Source organism: Furipterus horrens, unplaced genomic scaffold (genome assembly GCF_987537825.1).
Source record: "Furipterus horrens unplaced genomic scaffold, mFurHor1.1.pri manual_scaffold_6, whole genome shotgun sequence".
In the NCBI taxonomy this organism is placed as follows: Eukaryota; Metazoa; Chordata; class Mammalia; order Chiroptera; family Furipteridae; genus Furipterus; species Furipterus horrens.
In genome coordinates, this window is record NW_028327176.1 from 121,565,559 (window position 1) to 121,590,424 (window position 24,866).

A 24,866-nucleotide genomic window follows, 5' to 3' on the forward strand; every position below is an offset into this window, starting at 1 on the left:
ATGTTTTAGAAAAGAATTTATCGCATTACTATGAGAGGCACTTTGCAGGGATCTAGAAATACAGATGAAAGACCTAGTCCATGACTTTAAGGAGCTTGTAGTGCAGTAGAGGAGAGAGGAGCAAGCAAAGCCCCAGCACTGAGTATTAAACATATTGGTGGAGACACGCACTGCGCGCAGACTGGAGTGCACAATGGAGAACCTAAGCCAGATTTCTGGAAAGGATGAATTCCCAGAGTGATACCTGAGCTGAGCCAAGATGCTGTCAGTGTTAGCCAGATAAGAAAGAAGAAAATCCTTACCTAAGGAAGTAAAAAGTATGGAGATCTGAGAGAGAGAAGGTTTTTGTGGATCAGCTCTAGTTTTGAAAATTGCCAAAATGAATAATATAATGAATAGAAGAAAATTTAGACAATATGTCAGAAAATAAATTTCATGACAGTGAGACATATTAAAACATGAGCTGTTCTTTATAAGGAAGTGTAGATGATCTTGAGAATTCACAAAACTGAGTTCATAAGTAAACAAGACTGTTACTTATTAAGAATATGCATTCTTTGCTTTAGCATAGTGACCTATCAATTCTTTAGTGACTCAAAGATCAACAGACTTGACTGTTCCATTTCTGGTATGTACTACTTTACTACTTCATGCCTTGCTTACTTCAATTTGTTAATTTAATACCTTGACTTCAACTTTCTTCTTCCTATTTTTTTCACCTTTTAAAAAAATCAACCACACAATAATCTGGTTAGGTGTCATACTTTATCATTATGGGATACTCAGAAATCACTTAGCATAATGCGTTACTTCACGGTACAAAAGTCTCTTCCTAAAGAGGCAAACAAACACAGTACAATCTAATAATCTAACTAAAGTGCATATGTCATCTTATAAAGCAGGTTCCCACATGTTATCCCACAATACTACTATTTCTATTCCATTGGCCAGAATTCAGTCACATACCATACCTACATGGAAGGGATGAGGAGGAATGCAGTCTTTACTCCAAGCAGTCAAGTGCTAACTGCTAGAAGTGGAAAGAATGGGTACCATAGGATAATCAGAAGTCCCTGAATCAAAGATGAGATCTCCCTATCCCTCAGATTACTGGCGCCATAGAGACAAGACATTTTCTAGTTAAAACATGAACTCTAGATTTTAGTTAACCAAAAATTTCCTCAGATCTGGAGCCTTTTTTTTTTTTAAATCCAGTATAACCCTGGAGCATTGCAGATTACTTTACAAAGTTCTAAGGACAGATCCTAGCACAGAGTAAGTGCTAGATAAATATTGGCTATTATGGTCATTGTTTCTTTGTCATGAAGCCATGAAAGCTTGTAGTTGCAAAATAGTTAATTTAGTCTAAACTTTGTCCCACCCCAACCTTGCACATCTTCACTTTATAGTCTTGGTAAGCTGGTTAAAAATAACGAGGTGAACTTGGTAGAATAATGCTATACAAAAGCAAATAGCATTTAATAATGTGTTTATAAAATGGAGAAAAAGTGTTTGGTAGAGTTGTGTTTTTAAAATATTTTAATTTTATTAAATTCCATTTCTTAGGCCTTCCTTAAAGCTTCTAAGGCAGCTTCCTTGTCAAATATGCCTCATTGATTCTGCTTTTATGTGAATTCCTTCCTCATTTGCAAAGCTTAAAATTTGTATTCTTGTTCAAATAAAAAGTTCTTTTTGTATGTTCATTTTCCAATTATTGATCATTAATTTATTATAATCAGGCACTTTTTAACAAATTGGCTGCATTCTTGGTAACAAAACAAAATTAGTTGCTTTTTCCAGTTTTAGTCCAGTAGCCTTTCCCAAATTTGCATACCAATATATCAGAGAGAATTGGCTTTCTTTTATAAATTCAGGCTTTTATATCCAAGAATGTCGCTGAAAAGTGGGTGAGAAAATACTTTTAAATTACAGCTTTTCATGTGTGTTTTGCTATGAATCACAGTTCAAGAATTACCATTTTTTTTTGTATATATAGTGTTCTATTTTGGCAGCTATTTCCTGATGGCTAATTTTGCAAGACCTGAGAAAACCTAGATAAGATTGTTGATCTATTATTTTGTTTTATTAGAAAACATCCTGGGTAATTTCCATAACATCAAAATGACCTGGGGGAAAAAAGGAATAATCATATAGTTCCATTAATATCTATGTAATAACAAATAAATGCTAGGGAGGACATTTCCATTAGGTTTTTCTGTTGTTGTTGTTTTTTGTTTTTTTAGAAAATTAAATAGAAAACAGCATTGCAATTTATTAAGGGACAAACTATTTTAAGAACTGAATTTATAAAAAAGCCAAAGACCTATCACCTGAATTATTACACAAAGGAAAAAAATTTGCCTCCAAACCTTAAAAAGAAATCAATCCAATAGAATTTGGATCATGTTCTTTAAGAAACTAACTTATTTTTTGGGCACTCTCAGCAAAAATAAAATCTTTCAAGTATTTCCTTGTCCACTAATAAGTAGAAAGTGTTAGCAATGTTTCTGACATCTTTGTCTCACAGCTAAGTACAGTCTAAAATCAATAACTCAAATTTTATTCTCTTTTCCTTCCAAACACTTCATTATCACAAGTGTGACTCCAAGGTCTCCTTCCATGAATAATCCTCTCATCACAATCTCCTTCTTTTCCAAGTTCCTTATTCTTTCCAAGGTTAGATTGAGACCTATGGGAAAACTGGAAGCCCAATCATTTAATGCCACCTTCAATCCATAATTTGTAAACATCTACGCAACACACAGTGCCAGTGGGGATGAAGCTAATTGCCTATGAATAAAAATTGTATGCCCTTCAAAAGAAGTGAATATAACATAGTACTTTAACTTATTTGGAAATGTTTCTTGAGTCGCAATTTTTTCATCCCTTCATTTATTAGTGATGAGATAAAGGGATGAAAAACTGTAACCTACATTACCAGTAGTCAAATGTCACATATCTGTTGTATTAGTTTTCTAGGGCTTCCATAACAAAATACTGCAGACTGGATGACTTAAATAACAGAATTTTATTTTCTCACAGTTCTAAATGCTGGAAGCCCAAGATCCAAGTGCTGACAGGAGTGATTTCTCCTGAAGAGAAAGGACTCTCTCCTTGGCTTGCAGACAGCTGCCTTCTCACTGTGTTCGCTTAGTCGTCATCTCTCTGTGCATGTATCTGGGTGGTGTCTCTGTCCATATCCCAATCTCCTCCTCCTCCTCCTCTTCTTTTTTTCTTATAGTCATTTTCAGGGACGTGAATGACTTCAGTGTCTTTAAGGCTCATAACAAGGCTTTACTATTGCCAGCTTTTTCTAAATTTCTGCAGAAACACATCCAGGTAAGCAGATTCATTGGCTGGCTTCCAATCTCCTTTTCTTATAGAGACATCAAGCATATTGGATTAAGGCCCACCCTAACAACCCCACTTTAACTTAATTGCCCCTTTAAGGCCCTATTTCCAAAATTCGGTCACATTCTGAGGCACTAGCGGGTAGCACTTCAACATATGAATTTGGGAGAGTCATAATTCAGCCCATAATCACTGGCCATCCCAGAATGTTAAAATCAGGCAGGAAAGGATTTTATTTCAACCTTTGACAAGTTTTGATTACCAAGCCCTAAAAGTAACTATCTGACATAGCATTTCCTATTTCACTTTTTTATTCTAAATCATTTTCTACACAAGAAAATTTGCAGAAACAGGAGGAACAAAAGATTTATTCATGAATTTACTTCTACTTGCTAAAGCAGTGTCCTGAGAAGGGGAAAACAGCAAAATAGTCCCTGTTTTTGTTAAGTGCTCTTCTCTCTTTAGCTTTCTTTCATGACTTTTGTAGCCAGATAAGCTCTTGAGAGATACTCTAAAGGATTTTTTTTTTTTTTAATCACTCATTCCTTGGAAGCAACATCATGTCAAGTTTATCAGTTATGTTTTTGGCTCTAAATAATAGAAGATCCCACTAAGAGGAATTTAAACATTAAGGACATTTATTATCTAGTATGAGCCCAGTGGCTGGCAGTTCCAAGTTGGTGAATTCAGCAGCCAAATGGAGATGGACCTGTTGGTCTCCCATATCTCCCCTCTGCCCTGTCAGAAGCTGATTTCTGCCATCTCGTGGAGGCCAGGCACCAGCTGCTCACACAAATGCACCTAGAGGCCGCAAGGGAAGTCTTTCTCCTCCTGAATCTCTTTTCACCAAGGAGGAAAGCTTTGCCCAGAAGACTACTCCTTATATCTTATGGTCCTTAAAGGGAGCAGAATACAAGTATGTCATCCCAAAATATGACTGTATGATTTCAAGACAAACCACCCAAAAATATGCTGCTTTGGTATTGATAGTTTTGAGCTGCAGGCACTTGAGAAAGAGCAAAAGCAGGGAGAGGTTTTCTCTAAATCCCCCTTTTCTGCCTAAACACAGATCCTCCAAAAGGAACTCAATTGTCATAAATCCCCTGATGGGGAGTTTCATCACCAGGGAAGACTGGCTCTTGCCACAGGAGAAAAGAATATAAGTCAATACCGCACCAGACAAATCTTGTCACAATCATACCTCCCACCTATTCTTCTAAGGGCTCATTTACCTTCCCTAAAAATTATTTCCTCTCCCCCAAGAAGCCTAAATCTCCCCTTCCCTTTCCCTTTTAAGATATTAAGATGGCATTTTAAGCCTAAGCCACAACAGGGAGCTAATCCTTTATTATTATTATTATTATTGATTTTAGAGAGAGAGGAAGAGTGAGAGAGAAACATCAATTCCCGTCATGCACCCATTGGTTGGCTTCTGCATGGGCCCTACCTGGAGACAGAACCCCAACCCTGGAGCATGGGGACAGCACTCCAACCAGATGAGCCACCCAGCCAGGGTGGGAGCTAATTCTTTCTCCATGGATATCTCCCATGTATACATGAGGTAAATATGTTAATCAACTTCTGATTGTTTTTCTCTGTTAATCTGTCTTCTATTACAGGGATCTCAGAGAACTCAAAAGGGTAGAGAAACATTATCTTTCCTACCTATAGTTCCAACTTCCACAGCAAAGGGAGATACAATTCCATTGCTTTTCACACAGATACACAGCAGAGATAAACACATGCTAGAGAGAAGTGCTTTGTAACTAATTGCGTCACAAGGGCACCAGCCACTTCAGCAAGAATGGAATTAATTTGCACTTCCCCTGAACTTTAATGAAAGAACTTTATCAGCATCACTCTTCCAATGTATTCTGTAATGTTTTAGTGCCTTGTTCTAATTATCTATTGTTAGATTAAAAAAACAAAACACATGGCTTAAAATAATAATATTTCTTTTGCTCACTGATGTTGGGCTGGATTGACTCAGCTGAGCAGTTCTCACTCAGAGTCCGTGCTGTTGCCGTCAGGAAGTGACTGGGGCTAGAGTCATCCTGAAAGCTTCTTCACTCAGATCTGGCACCTGGACTAGTAGTAAGCATGCACACATCTGCAGACTAGAACAGCTGGGGCTCCTTGGACATTTCTCTCTCTTCCTCTCTAGGAGGTCTCCCCTTTCCTAACCTAGCCTTGGAAGTCACACAGCATCACTTCAGCTACATTTGTTCCTAAGGCAGTCACAGGACCTCCCAGGTTCAAGGGGAGGGAATATATAGACTACACCTGATGATAGAAGGAGTGTCAAAAAATTGGTGGACATATTTTTAAATACTACCACACATCCCTTGGCCCTCCTGCCATCTGGACCACCCTTAATTTACCTCTGAGTCCACAGAAGTTACTTTCCATAGTCATTTGAACCTGCATTCCCTCATCTCCCATCATCCTCCCTGCAATTAATTACCACTCTCACTTCACATACCTCCTTTCTCAGGATCAGCTATTTAGAGGGAGAGGTCATGCTCTTTGTGAAAAGGTACCAGGACTTTTGGTTAACCCCTTATTATTTTGATAAAAACAAAATCAATGCAGCTAAGACAAAGATTCTCATAACCAATGTTTCAAACAAGTAAACATATAGACCTTATTTTCTCTTACAAATTTTGGTCTCCAAAGAAGGAAAATGCAGATATACAACTAGCAATAGTGAAGGTGGTCCTACACCAATTTGGCCTAAGGCTAGTTGGCTATTAGGTATGTCCAATGGACAAAAGCAGAGAAACAAAAAGTAGGCAAGCCAGTGTGGAAGGAATGCTGTCTTAGTAGGTATTCTAAGCCTGCCCCTCTGAAAGTAGAGGGTTGCTTTTATATTGTTTTGTCCACCTAGCAGAAAGGATGAACATCTGTAATCTTATCTCTTTCTCTCCTCAATACCTCTCCACTCAGTACCAATCAAGCTGATCAAACTTCCCTTGAATAAAAGATTCAAATGAGAGTCTGGAATGATGAGTATTCCTCAAAACAATTTCACACACAATAAATAAATACATAAATTTCCAGGGACAGCTTAACCATTTAGGAAGAAAGAGAGCTTTATATATTTTACATCTATGGGTAGGAGGAAAGGAATTCAATGATGCTCAGTCTGGAACCACTGTGTGTAAATAAATTATTCAAGTTCCAAATATCTTGATTCAGTCTTAATTTATATTAAAGTTATTTTGTGTTCATTTGTTTTTGTTTTAAGCAGGAAATATTGAGGGAAATGTTAAAAAGTAATCTTTGTAAGTACATTTGAGAATACAAAACACAAATTTTACAGCTAGCTTTGTATAAAATGGAATTGAGCATATACACATACCAGCTACTGTAAAGTCTATACTTATTCTGTATTTTGTAATCACAAAATTTAGTTGCTGAATAACTCTGTAACTAAGATAGGGAAGAGTTTTCCTGTAATCATCAAAAATTTCTTACTAGTTTTTAGAACAACCACTTGTAACCTTGATGTTGTATTTGTTTTTGTAAACTGCATTTGTTAAAGTGCTGTAGGAAACTGTTAATGAAGAGTTGTAGACTTTTCCAAGGATGACTGATTTTATCCACCTACCTTGGACACCTGGTCCATTGATCTTTGACTTTGCCAAGCTAGTTAATCAATAACAAAAACAAAAACAATAACAAGAGCACTATGGTATAGTTTCTTAAAATTAGGAACATTGCTAAAAACATTCTTATAAAAACTGCACAGTCTACAAAATAATATTAATAGACCAACTTTAAAACACAATGTAGAATCTTGATTTGCCATAACCATGGTCTGGACCATTTTATCAGGTGAGCCCTGGTGGAAATCCCTGTCTCTTTGATTTTCTGACATTCTGCCTGGTAAATGTCAAACTGAATAAGAACTACATGTAGAAGATGGGGGCAGAGGCCACAGTTCCTCTTCTGAGCCCTCTCTTTACAGAGTCACCAAACCAGCAGGCAGGTTCCATATCTGAAACTCCATCAACCTGACTCACACTGTTTGCCCTGCACTAGTGATTCCCTGAGGCTCTGCTCTGCCCAATTTACAGGCCCACCCAAGCTGTTAACAGTGCCTTTTCCATATGAATGGCTTGTCTTGGCTCCTGCTTCACATCTTCTTAAAGTCTCTCAAACGAACAAGCAACAGCCAGCTTCAGTGAGCCTCCAGTCCCTGTACCTCTTACTAAGTGACCCCAGGCCCAGCACTAGCAGCAGCCAGCCTAGATTCATAGCTTGGCTTTGCCTAGGAACCTCCAAGACCAGCACAAGTGGCAGCCATCTGAGATTGCTTTGCAGCTCATGCTGGGTGGCCCTGGGCAGAACACAGGTGGTAGCTGAACTTGGCCAGTCCCCAGAGCCTGTACACCCAGTATAGACCATGTTGGAGCACCACCACCCTGCTCCTGCACAGCTGATCCTCCTGGAGAGTGGAGGTTGGTGATCACTGATCACAGCCAATCCTTGCAATTGACTGGCCTAGGTATATCCCTCCCACTGACCTGCCAACAGCAATCAAGGCTCAACTACAAGAGAAGGGTGTACTCAGCCCACACAGAGGGCTCACTTTAAGTACTCAGCTTGGGTGATAGGGGAGGCTGTGCCACTGGACCCTACAGGACACCTACTACATTAGGCCACACTACCAAGACAGTGAGTCATAGCAGCTCTACTTCATACATAGAAACAAACACAGGGAAACTGCCAAAATGAGGAGACAAAAAACCATGGCCCACATGAAAGAACAGATCAAAACTCCAGGAAAAGAACTAAACAAAATGGAGATAAGCAATCTACCAGATGCAGAGTTCAAAATATTCATTATAAGGATGCTTATAACTTAGTGAGGGCCTCAACAGCATAAAAAAGATCCAGTCCTAAATGAAGGGTTCACTAATTGAAATAAAGAACAGTTTATAGGGAATCAAGAGTAGAGAGGGTGAAGCTGAGAATCAAATTAATGATTTGGAACATAAGGAAGCAAAAAACAACCTATCAGAGCAGCAAGAAGGAAAAAAAATCCAAAAAATTGAGGATAGTATAAGCAGCATCTGCGGCAACTTCAAATGTTCTAACATTTGCATCATAGGAGTGCCAGGAGAAGAGAAAGAGAAAAAAAAAGGTAATATTTTTGAAAAAATAATGTAAGAAAAGTTTCCTAATTTGGTGAAGGAAATAGACATGCAAGTCCGAGAAGCACAAATAGTCCCAAATATGATGTATGTAAAGAGGCCCATACCAAGAAACATCATAATTAAATTGTCAAAGGTTAAAGATGAAGAGAGAATCTTAAAAAGTAGCAAGAGAAAAGAAGTTAGTTACCTACAATGGAGTTCCCATAAGATTGTCAGCTGATTTCTCAAAAGTAACTTTGCAGGCTAGAAGGGATTGGCAAGAAATATTCAAAGTCATGAAAATTGGGGCTCTACAGCCAAGACTACTCTATCCAGCAAAGCTATCATTTAGAATTGAAGGGCTGATAAAGAGCTTCCCAGATAAGGAATAACTAAAGGAGTTCATCATCACCAAACATTATTATATGAAATGTTAAAGGGACTTATTTAAGAAGAAAATCAAAACTATGAACAATAAAATGGCAATAAAGACACATCTATAAACAATTGAATATAAAAAACAAAATAGCAAACAAGAAGAACAGAGACTGAATCATGGGTATGGAGAGCATTTTGATGGTTGCCAGATGGGAGGAGGGTGTTGGGGAATAGGTGGAGAGGCGAGGGGGTTAAGAAGTACAAAAGGTAGGTACAGAATAGCTATGGGGATATAGAGTATAGGAAATGGAGAAGCCAAAGAACTTATACACATGAACCACGGACATGAACAAAGGGTGGGAATTGCCTGAGGGAGTGGGGGTTGCCGGGTGGAGGGGGACAAAAGGGGAAAATTAGGACAATTGTATAGCACAATCAAGAAAATATAATTTTTTAAAAAGATGGTTGGAGGGTCAAGCTCCAAAGAAAAAACTTTGTGAAAATATTACAAACATGATAGAAATGAAAAGAGATAATATAGGGAATTGTGAAATATGTCATAATTCTATTTTGTGAGAATGTAAAATTTATATCGATATCAAAACTGAAAACAAAGGAAATCCATAAGTATTACATGAAGATTCCCAACACCACTCTGTCAGAGGGTGCTCCTCATTTTCAACACCAAGCATTGTAGTTACAAGGAAGTTCAAGTACACCGGTGTTTTTTAAAAAGGTTTTATTTTTAGAGAGAGGGGAAAGGAGAAAGAGAGGGAGAGAAACATCAATGTGTGGTTGCCTCTCATGCATCCACAACTGGGGACCTGGCCAACAACCCAGACACGTGCCCTGACTGGGAATCGAACATATGACCCTTTGGTTTGTAGGCTGGCACTCAATCCACTGAGCCTCACCGGCCAGGGCTTTAATTATTTTTGAAATGAGAAGAAAGGCATGTTAGAGTTAGCTTAAGAAGGTGTGTCCTGCCCTGGCTGCTGTGGCTCAGTGGATTGAGCATCAGCCTGCGAACCAAGTGTCGCTGGTTTGATTCCCAGTCAGGGCACATGACTAGGTTGCTCGTCAGGTCCCCAGTTGGGGGTACGAGTGAAAGACAACCACATAGTGATGTTTCTCTCCCTCTCTTTCTCCTTTCCCCTCTCTCTAAAAATAAGTAAATAATAAACAAAAACAAATAAACAAAATTATTTTTAAAAAAATTTTTTTTTAAAAGGTGTGTCCTGTAACTTCAAAAAAAAAAAGTACAGATGTTGAGACCCTCATCATTAAAACAAAACTAGGAATTTTGGATCACCCTCAGATCTCTGTGCTGGACAGTGCTATGCCAACAGTGCCTCCATCTTGTATGTCAGGCTGAAAGTCCTAGATGTAGTTACCGTAGAAGCCAACTGAGTCCACACCAAAGGTAAAGAGTGTTGGACTCTCTTTATTGTTTTCAGTGTTTCTGATTCCCAAACTACATCAAGTAAGTACTCAGAATAAGCCTCTGCTATGATGTAACAATTAGTAACATTATCAACAGTCATAATGCTGCCTAACATTTATCAAGCACTCAATGAGAAGCAATAATAAATTGGAAGGGACATTAAAGATGGTGTTTCAATCGTAGTAACAAATAAGGCATGTTGCACATACTGAACTATGTGGTCATTATGAATAGTCTTTCCCTCAGTCAGGTGTTATTACCTGCAGTGTGAGCAGTATTATAGGAGTTCAGAGATGGTAACTTCTGACTGAAAGCAGCCTGATATTTTAAATTTAGGTTTCCTGAAATATTATTTAAGTTTACAGGGACAGATGAATGCGAAGTTTTCCTTTTTCTTCCTATCCAATACTACCCCCTAGTGGTGTCATGACCCCTTCACAGCACCTCTCAAATCCTCAAGGGGGTAAAGAAAAAGAAATGGAAACACTCCTTCAACAAATTGCTACCTCACCTGAATTGATTTGTGAAAATTCATTTCAAGTTGAGTCATTTTAAATGAAGCATTTATTTCCCTGTTTTTCCCTTCCAGGAAAACAATGCTGTACCATGGAAGTATCACATCCTATGGGTCCTAGATATAAAACATATATTTTTTATTATTTATTTTTAATCCTCAATGGAGGATATGTTTGATTTTAGAGAGAGGAGGGGGGAGAGAGAGAGAGAGAGAGAGAGAGAGAGAGAGAGAGAGAGAGAGAGAGAAACATCTCTCAGTTGTCTCCCGTGCACGTCCCCACTGGGGATCAAACCCAAAAGCTTTTTGGTACACAGTACAACATTCCAACCAACCAAACCACCCAGCCAGGGCTAAGTCCTAGCCTTTTATCATAAGATGTGCTGTGAAAAGGCAATGACCTTTGAAAATGATATAAAATGAAAAAGTACACCTTCTTACCAGCTTAAGGAAGGGCCAGTTCCTGTCGCCAGGCTGCCATTGAGAGCAGCTTCCTTGTAGAGATGGAAAGGGAAGAAGAAACAATTCCCTGAATTTGAATCCGATTGAAATATGGTTGTAAGAACTTTGAAATCTTGATGCATGTATCAAATGTCAAAAGTCCTGTTGTGTCAAAAGTGGAGCTGTTTTCTGTTTTCCAAGAGATACTCCTTTGGGGGCAAGCTCTTAATTTGTTCTAGAAAGATCCTCACAATAGGCCAAAGGACTATTCAAAGACAAAGCTGAGGTTCTAGAGTCATGTGAAAAGCTGTCAATGCAGCTGGCAGAGTAAAAAAATTTGATTATTTTTTGTTCCATCAACAAAAATGTCGATTGTTTTCTAAGTCTGGGTTGGGACACTTGGTGCTTAAAAATGGTTGCTTCTTTTTTGGCACATGAGGGTCTTATTCGAGAGTTAACAAAAGCCCCAAACTGAAAAGAGCCACCTTCACCAAAAACTTAGCATGACTGACCTCCAAAATTGCTGTCTCAAGGCTTTGCTGAGGCAACATAGCTCAGGATGTAACTCACTGAGAGCAGGGATTTTGTCTGTTTTATGGCACACACCTCAGGGCCTAGAACCTTGCTAGGTTCATAGTAAGCATTTCAATGTTTGTTGAATGAATACATGAAGGAAAAGTGCTCCCCTTTTCCTCATACACACCAGTTCTGCTCTGAATACAGGAAAGGGCAGGCCTGGGAGCATGTAAAGGCACTCTTGGACAGACCAGTGCCTAGCTGAGTTGATTTCTCTTGGTGTTGGTGAAGCACTTTGAGAAGATGGGGAGAGCAATATGGAAAATCGTATTCCTGGGCGTATGTGATGAGCCAAAGACTTACAAAAATTAATTAGGACAACTTGAAGGATAGCACTGTTTTTGTGCAGGCAGCTGGAACTCAGAATCATGGTTATTTGGATAAATTACATTTTTCACTCCAGAAGACGTACTTTTTTCCCCCAAGGGGGGGGGGATGTCTGTGCATCTTATGGAACAAATTTTGCGTCACAGACCGTGATGTGTATTACCTGACCTGTCAGCAGTGGCGACAGCTGTTAGAACAGGAAGCAGTGGGCCCATGCGAAACTCCTGGGGATGCTTAAATGTCCCACTTTACTGCTGAAACTCAGGGTGTCTGGTCAGTATGAACATAGTGAACAAAGTGACATCAGTGATTGTGAGCAACTGAGCTCCATAAATTCTGACACTAGCAATGATGAGTTCTTGGGGTTCCCAGAAAACTAGAAGAGTATTTGAACCTTAAAGTCTCTCCTCATTTGTTAATGACAGTGATGATGGTTCTTAATACTGCTGTTGACTGCTGTTCACTTTACATGGTTGAAATATTGTTCTATTAAATATTTTAGTACGCCATTTGGTTCAGAATATTTTTTTTGTTTGTTTTCCTCCTCTAAACCTAGGTGCATCTTATAAAGTGAAAAATACAGTAAATGTGACTTTGACTGGCTCCCAAATTGGTGTGACCTTCAGCATAAGGAGCACAACACAGCATTAAGCACTTCATGTCTCCCGAGAGCTCTTCTCTGTTCTACCACTCTCATACTCTGATGTGGAGGTTGGGTTCACTTAATGAAGAGAAATGCAGCAACTGTAAATTATAATTTCTAATCCTGTATCACCTTCATTGTCAATTTTTTCCCTCTAATTATTTTAAGTAGAAATCTATGATTAATGCATCTGATTCTGTTTACAAATTTACCCATTCTTCTAATTCTGCTTCCTTCATGGCAGTTTTTGCATTTCTTACACAAAACGTAAGTTAGAACACATTAGGTTATTGTTAAGACATCCTTATTAGCAACTCCTGCCACCCTTACTCTCAGGCAAAAGGACAATTCACTTCCCTCAATATTTTAAAATCTTACTTAGTCTATTATAATATCCTCCTCATAAGCCATTTTATCTCCACTCTGGTTCATCTTAAATGAAACTGCTTAAATCTTCTGAATTTCTCCAATTGTATCTCCTCCTGCAATCAGTAATGTCCCATCAAAACAAATCAACAAATGCTGCAATGGACATTCAGGTGCCAAAATAACATAAATTTCAGACCCCTTATAATTTCAGAATTTCTATTTTTCTCCTGCAACTATAACCTCAAGCAGAATATCCTGCAATTAACTTGTTTCTCTCACCTATTAACATATTTTGTCTGTTATTCTTGGAAAAAAAAATAGTATGTTTAACACCTACTCACCCTTGATTGAACATATCCAGTACATACAGTATTAAAAGTCTATAGATGTATAATACTATTTGTTTGTAATACTATATATTTAACATGAGAAACTTTTCAGAGCATTGGTTCCTTAAACAAAAGCTATATATTGGCAAGAAGTAAGCTCTGAAACAAGTTGGGCCAATAATGGTACATATCTTTTATTTAATAAATCCTAGGCTGGTCAAAGCAGTTTCTTGTAATTTTTAAATGTGGGACCAAAAATAATTTTCCTTTTCTTTCAGATGTGTTCCCTCAAAATTTGTAGGTTGAAGCACTAACCTTCAATGTGACTGTATTTGGAGATGAGTCCTTATGGAGGTAATTATGGTTTAATGAGGTCATAGTAGTTGGACCTTAAGCCAGTAAGATTCATAAATGAATCTCTGCTGTTTAATACCAGTCTGTGGTATTTTGTTATGATAGCCTGAGCTGAGTAATACAGGTGGGAAAGCTGGGAAGTATGTGTTTGCAGAGGACACATTTCTACCATGTTGACGAAAGGATTCTGAAAAAATGAGCTGAGAAAATCAGTAGAAAGAGTCCTAAAAACACCTCTGTTTCAGCTATTTATATATATAGAACAAAAATTAGAATGCAGTCAACAGCATTCTTCTTTATTCAGTTTCTATGCATGAATTAGTATTATAATTATACTAAGAAAATGTTTCTGAAATAGAAATACAACATATGCACTGTGATTATTGTGTTCTATACATATTCATTTTTTTTTTCAGCATGTTTAACAATCATCTAAAATAAACACCCATTTCTACCAGTTAAAAAGCTTGATTTGGAAACCAATTATCACACATTTATTATTGAAGCTAGGCTGCTGCTGCTGCTTTGGGAAGTGAGAAAAAGGTTATTTTGAAAAATAAACTGATATTCAAAATTGCTTTCCAAGAAATCTTTTGTTTGCTTTTATATCTTTCGATCCTGTGAAGGGATTCTGTTAGTTGCTCTTTGTCTAAGACTTTTACTGATAAATATCAATAGAGGTAAACAAAAAAAGTCTAGCTCCTCACCCATGACAGGAATTTCTAGTCTATTTTTTCTTACTACATTTCAACTAAAGTAGAGAGAAATCTTTAAAAATAACAAAATAAAACATTATGATAACATTAGGATAGAATCAAGGTGGAAAATGACTAGCCTGTAAATGTGTGTGTGTGTGTTTGACTGAAACAGTAAAAATGGTTAATCACATACTGAATTCCCCAAGCAGATCCTGTTTTAAGAAAAAGCACTCTGGGTAAAGCATCCAATATTAATGGCCATAAATGTTTCAGCTAAGTACATTAATTGAAGTAAAAGATGTAATAAGTCAAAGACATCAGCCTTTAATCATCAAAATAATGCTGAAAGCTTTTTTTTTAGGAACTCCCCAGATAGATGTTGGCCTCCTACAAGAGGTCCATAAAGGAGATCACATAATCTCAGAATTCGAGGAAAAAGCACACATAAAATGTTGCTCTGCACATGAACACATACCAAGACCCAGGAAGAGGGAGTCTCAAGCTAGATACCTGTGAAATTGCCAGCTTTGGGGATCTTATACAAAACTGTATCAAACAACGGGAGCTCTGCAAACCTGAAGTAAACTAGCTACAGCAGCATCATAATTATTCTTATCATTCCTATTTTCTCTGTATCTTTTTGCATTTGTGTTCCTCAAGTAACTCTTTTTGAAACATCCCTGCTATGAGAAACCAGTAATGGCTTCCCTTTTGTTAAGCACCTATTGTTTAGGATAAATGATAGGGTTGTGGTTTCATTAGATGGTATAAGTGAAAAAGACTCAGGAAATCCTGCTTTGGTTGGTTCCTGGCTGAAAAACCTACCTGAAACTAACTTAAACAAAAAGGGAAAATTATTAGCCATCGGAATGCAACCAAAGCCTAAGAACAGGCTTGGATGGGGGCATCAAAAACTAGACCTAGGAACCAAAATGACTCTTAAGTCTTCTGTCCTCAGTGTTGACTTCATTTTTTAAAAATTTCTTACTTATTGGTTTTGGGGGGGGGGGGGGTGTGGAGGACTGATTGGCTGATTGGTTGTTCTATTCATTTATGCATTCATCGGTTGATTCTTTTATGTGCCCTGACCAGGGATGAAACCTGCAACCTTGGTATCTGGACAATGCTCTAACCAATTGAGCTACCCAGCCAGTGACTTCATTCTTTTAAAAACTGGCTGGAGGAAAGGCTGTTAATTGCCAACTAAATACCCAATCTCACCCTAGCCAGGTAGCTCAGTTGGTTAGAATGGCCTTCTGATATATCAAGGTTGCAGGCTCAATCCCTGCTCAGGGCACATAGAATTGACCAATAAATGCAGAAATAAGTGGAAAAACCCTTCCCATCTCTAATATCAATATAATTTTAAATAAATAAGTACCCAAACTCCCTTTCTCGTTAAATAGAACTCCAATTTTGTTTGGCAATATGGCCAGCTAAAACATTTCTTGGCCTTCCAGAATCCAGGCATGATCATGTGACAAAGGTCTGGCCAAAGAGATAAGCCAAAGTCTTTGTGTGGGGTTCCTTTTATTTTTTAAGATTTTATTTTTATTTTTAGGATAAGGGAAGAAGAGAGGGAGAGAAACATCTATATGTGACAGAAACATTGATTGGCTGCCTCTCTCACACCCCAAACTGGGGACCTGGCTGCAACCCAGGCATGTGCCCTGACTGGGAATCAAACTGGTGACCTTTCAGTTCACAGGCTGGCGCTCAATCCACTGAACCACACAAACCAGGGCAGTGTGGGGCTTCTAAAGCTCCTTAAAGAGCTCACTTAAGTCAGCATATGCTCTTTCAGTGATCCTTCTTCCTGCAGGAAAACAAAGAAACCAGTTGGAGCTGCAGCAGCCATCTTACAAAAATGAAAGCCACACACTAGAGATAACACAGCCAAAAGACAGACGTCACCTTAGGACATGAATGAAATTGTGAACCTGTCCTACCAGCCCTGACCAACTCATAATCCCTGCTCTGTGCCAAGTTCATAGTTATGAGTTGAAGAAGTTCCTTTCTCAGAGCCAACCACAGGTGTACTTGACATTTACTGCAAACTGGGTGTGTTGGAAACCATTCTCTTTGTGCTTTACATGCATTAGAATAACTATGTGCTCTAGATTTTAATTCATTTATAGAGATGAGGATACAGGCTTAGCAAGGTTAGCTACCCATGGTAACCCAAGGCTGGAAGCTGGATCTTCTGTCCATCATACGTGATTAACTACAATGCTATATTGGTTCTGTCTTATCAAAAACTATAATTCAAATTTGAATTCAAATTCAAAGGAATGAAACCCCTGAAGAAGATGAGCACATGGAACACTGGGAGCAAACAGGAGAATGTCAAAGGTTCCAGCAGAATCTGGGGAGCTATCCCAGGGTGTCAAAAAAGAGTATGCATGCACCACGCAGCAGCAGAGTTGTTATATGGTCAGTGAAGAGCACTGAGTTTGGATCTCAAACATAAAGTGGAAGAGACAAATGTTGAATAGGTAGGTAGATGGCAAATTATCTAAAAAAATTAACATAAAACTGAATAATGGAACTGGAGACTGTACTGATACCTCTTTAAGAAGCCTGACTACAGGGGATGTGTCTGTAAGGCAGTCATATCTGCATACATTGCTATTAACAGGATATTGAAGCTATGCCAGTCAATATTTAACGAAATACCTGGTAAGACAAAGTCTACTAGAAAGACAATGAACTTTAATAATCACATAAAACTGGCTCAGAAATCTTGTGCTGCCATTTATAGCCTGTGTGAACTGTAAGCCCTCTACAAGTTTTAGTTTTCATCTATAAATATGGTTTAATTTCATCTAGAAGAGCTACAGAATACAAATATTAACTTTGTGTACAGTACAAATTTTAACAAAATTTCACTTATCTCCCCCCCACAGTGGTTATATTAGTGGGATAATATCCATGAAATTTCTTGTTTAGTAACAGATACTATTCTCAAAAGGATAGTGTATGGTTAAGATAAAGAGACTGGGATGATGGTTGTTTTGTTTCCTGAAGGCCACACTTTCTACAGTATTTTCTTATGGACTCTGTTCTATGGACTTTTGGATAGTCTTTGAAACCTATCAATAAGAGTAAACTACTAATTGCTAAGTGTAGCAGACATTTTCACAGGATTCTCAAATCCTCTCCAGCAATCTTGGCCCTCCATCCATCTTCCCATCTCCATTCCTGCTTACAATGCACAATTTTAGGATGAAAGGCAAATATTTAATCTTAGCAAAAAAATTATAAGTATATTAAGCATTTAACATATTTTTACTTTATCCAAGCTGGCCATGCCAACACAGCCCAAACAGAACATTTGGCATAAAAAATGCTTTAAAAATTGCCTCACTAGGCCCTGGCTGCTGTGGCTCAGTGGACTGAGCATCGGCCTGCAAATGAAGTGTCCCTGGTTTGATTCCCAGTCAGGGCACATGACTAGGTTGCACGTTAGGTCCCAGTTGGGTGCACAAGTGATGTTTCTCTCCCTCTCTCCTTCCCCCTCTCTAAAAATAAACAAACAAATTATTTTTTAAAAAATTGCCTCACTAGTTACACCAGAAATGGTAAAGCACCTCTCATAACAACAAGACCCTGAAGTTGTGGAGGATACCAAGTTGTTTTCACTTTTACTATACAAGAGTATCTCTCACATGTCATAAAAACATTTCAATCATGCTTATGAGATCCTCTGTAAAATGCCAATAAACATGGCTTGTTTTAAAATATTATCAGTGATTGCTTTGTAAATCTGAATCACTCAATTGAACATTCCAGACCACCTTAAGAACTTTCTCAGCATTTAGAAGTGTCTAATAATATTCATTCCACTCCTTTCAAAAAGAGTGTTCTCTGATGATGTTAGAAATAAGACTGTCAGAGGTTTGATAGATTCATTCATTTAGTGGAAGGTTTTATAATATGGCTCCCAAGATCCTTTTCCAACCCTGAAGATTCAAGGCTGAAATACCTTTTCTTAGGTCCTCTTAGAGGACCGAAGTCTCAATGCTTTAAAAGGAAAAGGTTTAGTCTGACTCAATTTAGATTAATTTGACTCAATTTTTTCTAAATAAACTAGCTTTATCAATTTTATCCAGACATTAGAGTTTACTATAAAACCCTTATTCATAGATTTCCCCTAGATCTGATGCATCTAGACTCTATTAATCTTTATATAGTATTACAAATGTCACCTTGCAAAGATGACAAAGTCTAACTCCGTTAAGTTCCCCAAGAAAATAACTTTTAGAAGTGAACTAAGTATTTAAGGAAAGTTACATGTTACATTATGGATTAAAGTAACACAATAAAAACCTATTCGGAGTGTGTGAAAAAAGAACAAATTCTGAATTATATTATACTAAAGCCAAATTCTAAACTGTAGAATCTATCCAATATTTAAGTATATACTCACGTAGCTAAGAAAGAGAAAAAAAAAGAAACTTGGAACCCCATAAGCCAAAAATAGCCTGCTCCCACTAACCTCAGGTTTTAGCATATTCCAGGATACAGTATAGTAAGGGGCGTGTTTCAAGTGTCAAGCTCAATTAAAGCTGAAGACTACCTAGTGTGTAATTCTGAGCTGCTAAAATTAAAATTTCAGTAAAATATCACAATGGTACTTCATACACCTTAATGACAAAATAATTTTTTGCTCCTTACCTAAAGTTTTTAAGACTGAACAAAAGCTGCAGATTATTGGTATAAGTATCCTAGAGTATGATAAAATAAGACAAAGGATGGTAAAGACTGCTTTATTGGTGGTAGTTAGTACAAGTCAATAAATATTGATCCCAAAAGAATTCAGTTATTAATCAGCTTACTGATCAGTAAGAGAGTTGAATGAAACTGAAGTAACTGATTGCTGGAAGGATAAATTAAGTCAATTCTGCTTCTTGGGAAGTGAAGCCATAGCCAGCTGATAGATGGCATACGCTGTTCCTAAAAAATAAAAAGAAACAAAAGAAGAACTTAAAAGAAATTCTAAGATTTAAATGTATAAACCTAATATTCCAGCTAAAAATTATAAGATAAAGGCAAGGTTGGCAGTTAGACTACATATATGGGAACAGAAAAAAGTATGTTGATAGAGGCTGGCAAATTTAAAAAAAAAACAAAAAACATATATATATATAGTCTAGTTTCAATATTACCTAACTTCTGTACAGTATTAGATGTAGCATAATAATGTATTTGTCAACTTAATAACATGTAAAAAACCTTTAAATAAGATTAAGAATATATATATAAAGATTTCCATACTTACCTAAGATTGCCTAAGAAATGCTAAGAATGATTTAAAAGCCAATAAAGAGGTCAAATTACACAAGACTTCCCTAAAATGTTTTATCAATGTAAAATCAAGAAACAGTGATATATGACTTTAAAATAATCAAATTTAATGTAAGAATAGCTAATAACTAGAAATTTATTTTTACAACTAATTACCAAAATGCCAATAGTCAAATTGGACAAAAATAATTTAGGGCTTTATCTTATGAAAGCCCAACGTCACTATCTAGTTGTATCTTAATCATTAAACACCCCTTCACTGTGTTCAATTCATGCCAAAGGCACCCTGGCATGAGCAGGGGGACTTTGTAATTAGTGCTCAGATCCCAGCCTTTCCACAGAAAAGCAATTATTACCTAGGATAAAGAGCATAATTCCTTCATCTTAAACTAAGAACATATTATAGACTTAATACAAGGGTTAGAGAAAAATCCATATATGTGGCATTCCTATCAATAGGTAAGCACATAGTAATCACTCGGTTTCCCTTCCTCCCCCAGAGAGCTATCATTCAAATTCCAAACTCTGCTCCTAGTATACCAATGTGTGTATTCCACCGCTAATACTGAATAATGGACCTGCACAATCCACAGAAAAAAAATGTCAAAGCACTTTGTATATAGTAATAAGTATTGATATGTATGGGTTTTGTCATAACTATGAGTGTACAGAATTTAGATGTATTATAAAATGGTTTTAATATGCATCACAGTCAAAATGTTTAAAAGCCCACAACAGATGGGGTAGAGTGGATGTTTTTGGTTCCTGCAAAGGCCTGCACGGCCACCAGTGGCACACTGGAAAGCCACCTCTATCGAAAGATAGTCAAACTTTATTGGTATTTTTTTAACCCTTTGAGTGCCAATGTCGCTGTGGGCGACGCTGACAAATTTTCCCAAAAGTGCCAGCATTGCTCCCAGCGATTCTTTTTTCGATGGCTAGAAATGCAAATAACAATGGAATAATTTGTACTTTATGTTTTGTTCTCTTTTTTTGTACCTCAGGTTATATATTGATATAACTTCTTCTCATGTTGATCCAAATTTCGAATTATGTATGACACTCAAAGGGTTAAAGGACAAGGACATTAAAATGCTCTTATAGAATATGTATCAATTGCTCTCTTGAATCCTTATATGCAAAGCAATAAGATCTCAAATTCTGGAGACAGACTGCCTAAAATACTGGCATAACACAATGTTATATATAGATGATGTATTATAGAACTGTATACTTGAAGCATATAATCTTATTAATAAATGTTACCCAATAAACTTAATAATAAAAATGTTTTTAAAAAAAACCGGCACAGTGAAAACAATGAAATTGTTAGTTATCTATACTATTACTTTTCTATAAACCAAGCATTCCAAATGTCTCACCACCAACTGTAAGAATCATGGTAGCTCTGTACAGAAGGGCATCAGCAGTCCCGCCCTTTAGATGTACTGGAACTCCATCATCTTCCTAGGTTAAAAAAATAATAATAATAAATAATACACATATCATTTGTTTCCAACTAAGTTCAAAAGACATATATTCATTTAAAATTAAGTGGCTCCTTAAACCCTTGGAATTAAAATAATTTTATTATTAAAAAATATCAGTAATCATCACACTTTAGATTCAGTCACAGAGAAAATTTTTCTTTAAAAAAAAAAAAAGAAAGAAATGGGGTTTTGGTTTATAAAACTAAATCATACTCTTAGCCCTTAGTTCAGCATCTGGCATAGAACAGATATTTAATACATCTGTTAAATATAACTATTTTATTTTTACATAGATGATCCAATTTTTTAATCACTTAAAATTTATTTGCAAAAAACCAGAGATCACAATAAAACAAAAAAATCACTGACAATCTAAGTACTTATAAAGGTAAACTACTCTTCCCCACTAAATCTTTCTTCATGAGAAAACCACTATTAACAGCATGGTATATAACCTTAAAGATTTTTTTTAATGCTTATATTGTCACATCTTCTAATTTATATACATACATGCCTAATATACAAAATGAGGTTATGCTATGTAATAATCTACCACAGATTTTTTGCTCAATTCTATCTGGAAACACATTTTGTTACTCAAACGTACCTTGTTCCTCTTAACAGCTACTAACCTTCCACTGAGGAAAAATATAATTGAGTTGGCTAGTCCTCTATTACTGGGTATTTAGGTTATTGGGTTTTGGGATATCCAAATGCCATAATGAATAGCCTTTTTCCTATTTTTAAATACTTATGCTACTATTTCTGCAGGAAAGATTCTTAAAAGTAGGAATCCTAGATGACAGCGTACGTTGTAATTTGTTTTTAATGATATTTTCAAATACCCTTTAAGACTTTTGTCCCAATTATACTACTACCTAACATGTGTCAAAGTAGTGTGATGAATGTACCTATCTCCTACACCTAGCTAACATAACCTATCTTAAATCTTTCTAAAATTTTGCCAATTGTAGAAAATTAGTAACTTGTAATTTTAATTTGCATTTCTTATTGATTTGCAGAAACTTTGTATACTAAAGACATTAACCTTTGTTATATTTTCACAATTTGCGCTCAATTTGTCACTTGTCTTTAATAACCATAAATGCATTTAAGATCTTTGTCACCAAACTGCAAATTTTCTCCTTCACTGTTTCCTTAAGTTTTCCCACCCCCACAATTACAGTAGTTAATAATACTGTATTGTATACTTGAAATTTGCTAAGACAGTAGATCTTAAGTGCTCTTACATATCCACACACAAAAATTAACTATGTGAAGTGATGGATGTGTTTATTAACATGACTGTGTTGATCACCACAGACATATTAAACATCCAATTGTACACCTTAAAAAATCAGGTACAACCTAAATATATACAAATTTTGTCAATCATATCTCAGCAAAACTGGTGGGGGGAAATATCTCCTATATTTTCTTCTAATTGTTTTGAGAAGCATTTGTATCTGCAATTTATATTTTAATATAAAATATAGAAGGGATCACACTTTACTTTCTTTTAAATTGTCAGCATATTTTTCCAATACCAATTGATGGTATCCTTTATCCATTGACATTAAACAATACCTTTAACATGTATTAAATATTTTATTTATTTATTTATTTATTTATTTATTTATTTATTTATTGTGTGTGTGTGTGTGTGTGTGTGTGTGTGTGTGTGTGTGTATTCTGTTTCTGGGCCATTCCTATGGTCTATTTGCCTATTCCTATGCAACTACCATAAAGAGTGCCAACCCCATGTAACTCATTTAAGAAAGTGTCATTGACCTACATATATCCTTTCCACCTCATTTTCTTCTGCTTCCTCAAGGGCCTCCTGGATATAGCAAATGCCCAGTCAATAGACAATTTCTTATTATTCTTTTGCTAATCCAATAGGATCGCTAATAAACAGACATCTCCAGATTGAATTCGTATCTCCACCTTTGGTAATCATTTCTTATAAATAACAATCTCTCATAAATATTTCAGTACCTGGAATAGCTTTTGTTTCTCTGGAACTTTATTTTCAATCTGCCTCCGTGAAGCAGTACTTATGGTCCTCTGGGAGATCTGACGAAGAGCCTGCAATGTTAAATGAATACATATTGAACAGACTTAGGGCTTACAGAAACCTTCAAAACCAACCATGTAGAATCTTTAAAATTACAGAAGAGAAAAAGTGAGTTAAAACATATTTAGTCTGTCACTAACAAAGTTATAAACCAACATCCAGGTTTTCCAATTCGTTCATCATCCTCTGCCCTTTATATTACATTCTGCAGTGTCCAAAAACCACACTCAAGAAGCAATTCATGCTAATTCTGAGAAAAAAGAAAAAAGAAAGCTTTAGCTGAATTGAACAAGTGCCCCTATGTAATCCTTGAAGAAATCATATTGCTGTATATTAAAAAAATGAAAGATCGTTATAAAAATACACTAAACTCATATGTTTTCATTTAATACTCTATCATGTTAAAAATCTGTTACTTGGTATCAAAATAAACTATCATGGTTCCTACTTAATTAAAATTGCTTCTCTCATTACATTTTTCCTAAAAAATCCTTAACAGGATATACTTTTAAAAAGACACTGTATATCCAGTTGAATCCAGTTAACACCCACTCCACTTTCTAAATGTATTAAGAAACTAGATAAAATCTCACTGAATTATTACAAAAGTGATTACTGTTATATTTTCCTTCTCTTTTCGAAATGTTGGGAAAATATTTCACGCGCTCAAAGTCGGTGGAGGGGTAAAGGACACTGCAGACGCGTCCGAAGGAAGCAACACTACACTTCCGCCATGACTGCTCCTGAAGTCCCATCCAAAATCGAACGGCTTGTTTTTTAAACTGCCTTTTGATGTTCACAAGGCTCAGAACCACCGAAACTTAAACCCTTTCAATATTAGAGGAACATTTTTCTGTCTGAAGCTTCCGGGTATCAGCAACTTCCCACCCGGACCTTGGTTTTACTAACATCAAAGCTACTGGCCCTCAGTTAGGAGTGGCGACTGAGAAAACCAACGCTAACCAACAATCCCTCTGGTCACCTTCCTACCTTCCCACTCCCTACACCTACCAAGCACGGCCTGAAGCGAGGGGAAAAGAAGGGAAAGTAACGTCAGGAGAAGAGGACACGGGGCAAGGTGACCTAACAGGCCGCCCTCTCGCTTCCTCCTTCCCTCCCCGAACAGGCTGCTATGTCGTTCGTGACCCCTGGGCCTCCTCTCCCAACCCTTCCATCCCACATCGGGACTGCAGGCCGAGAAGCTCCTCACCAGCAGATTCCGCAGCATGTTGGCTCAGTTATTGCTCACCAACAGCGCCTACAAAACACCAGAAACACCGAACGCCACACCGGAACCGGAAGTGCCCTCTGGTCTTGCGCAAACGTCAGAGGCCCCAAATATTTCCGGACAGAGGGAGGCTTGGCTCCTAACCATAGAGAGCGAATGAAAAGCAAGAGCAGCGAAACGGCTGTGGCCGCTCTAGCCA

The 24,866-nt window shown here is 37.0% G+C and overlaps 1 protein-coding gene and 1 non-coding gene across 2 annotated transcripts; both read right to left on the reverse strand.

Moving 5' to 3' along the window:
• Positions 1-3,233: 3,233 nt before the first annotated feature.
• LOC150007328 (small nucleolar RNA SNORA33) lies at positions 3,234-3,363 on the reverse strand. The gene has a single exon (XR_016512179.1). It is a non-coding gene; the product is annotated as a small nucleolar RNA SNORA33 (small nucleolar RNA).
• Positions 3,364-19,319: 15,956 nt separating this feature from the next.
• COX7A2 (cytochrome c oxidase subunit 7A2) lies at positions 19,320-24,762 on the reverse strand. Its single transcript, XM_090282672.1, has 4 exons — positions 24,650-24,762; positions 23,361-23,450; positions 21,255-21,339; positions 19,320-19,521 (listed from the first exon to the last, which is right to left on the reverse strand). Exons 1-4 carry the CDS (start codon positions 24,665-24,667, stop codon positions 19,463-19,465), a joined length of 252 nt encoding a protein of 83 aa, XP_090138798.1. The 5' UTR covers positions 24,668-24,762; the 3' UTR covers positions 19,320-19,462.
• Positions 24,763-24,866: the final 104 nt, after the last annotated feature.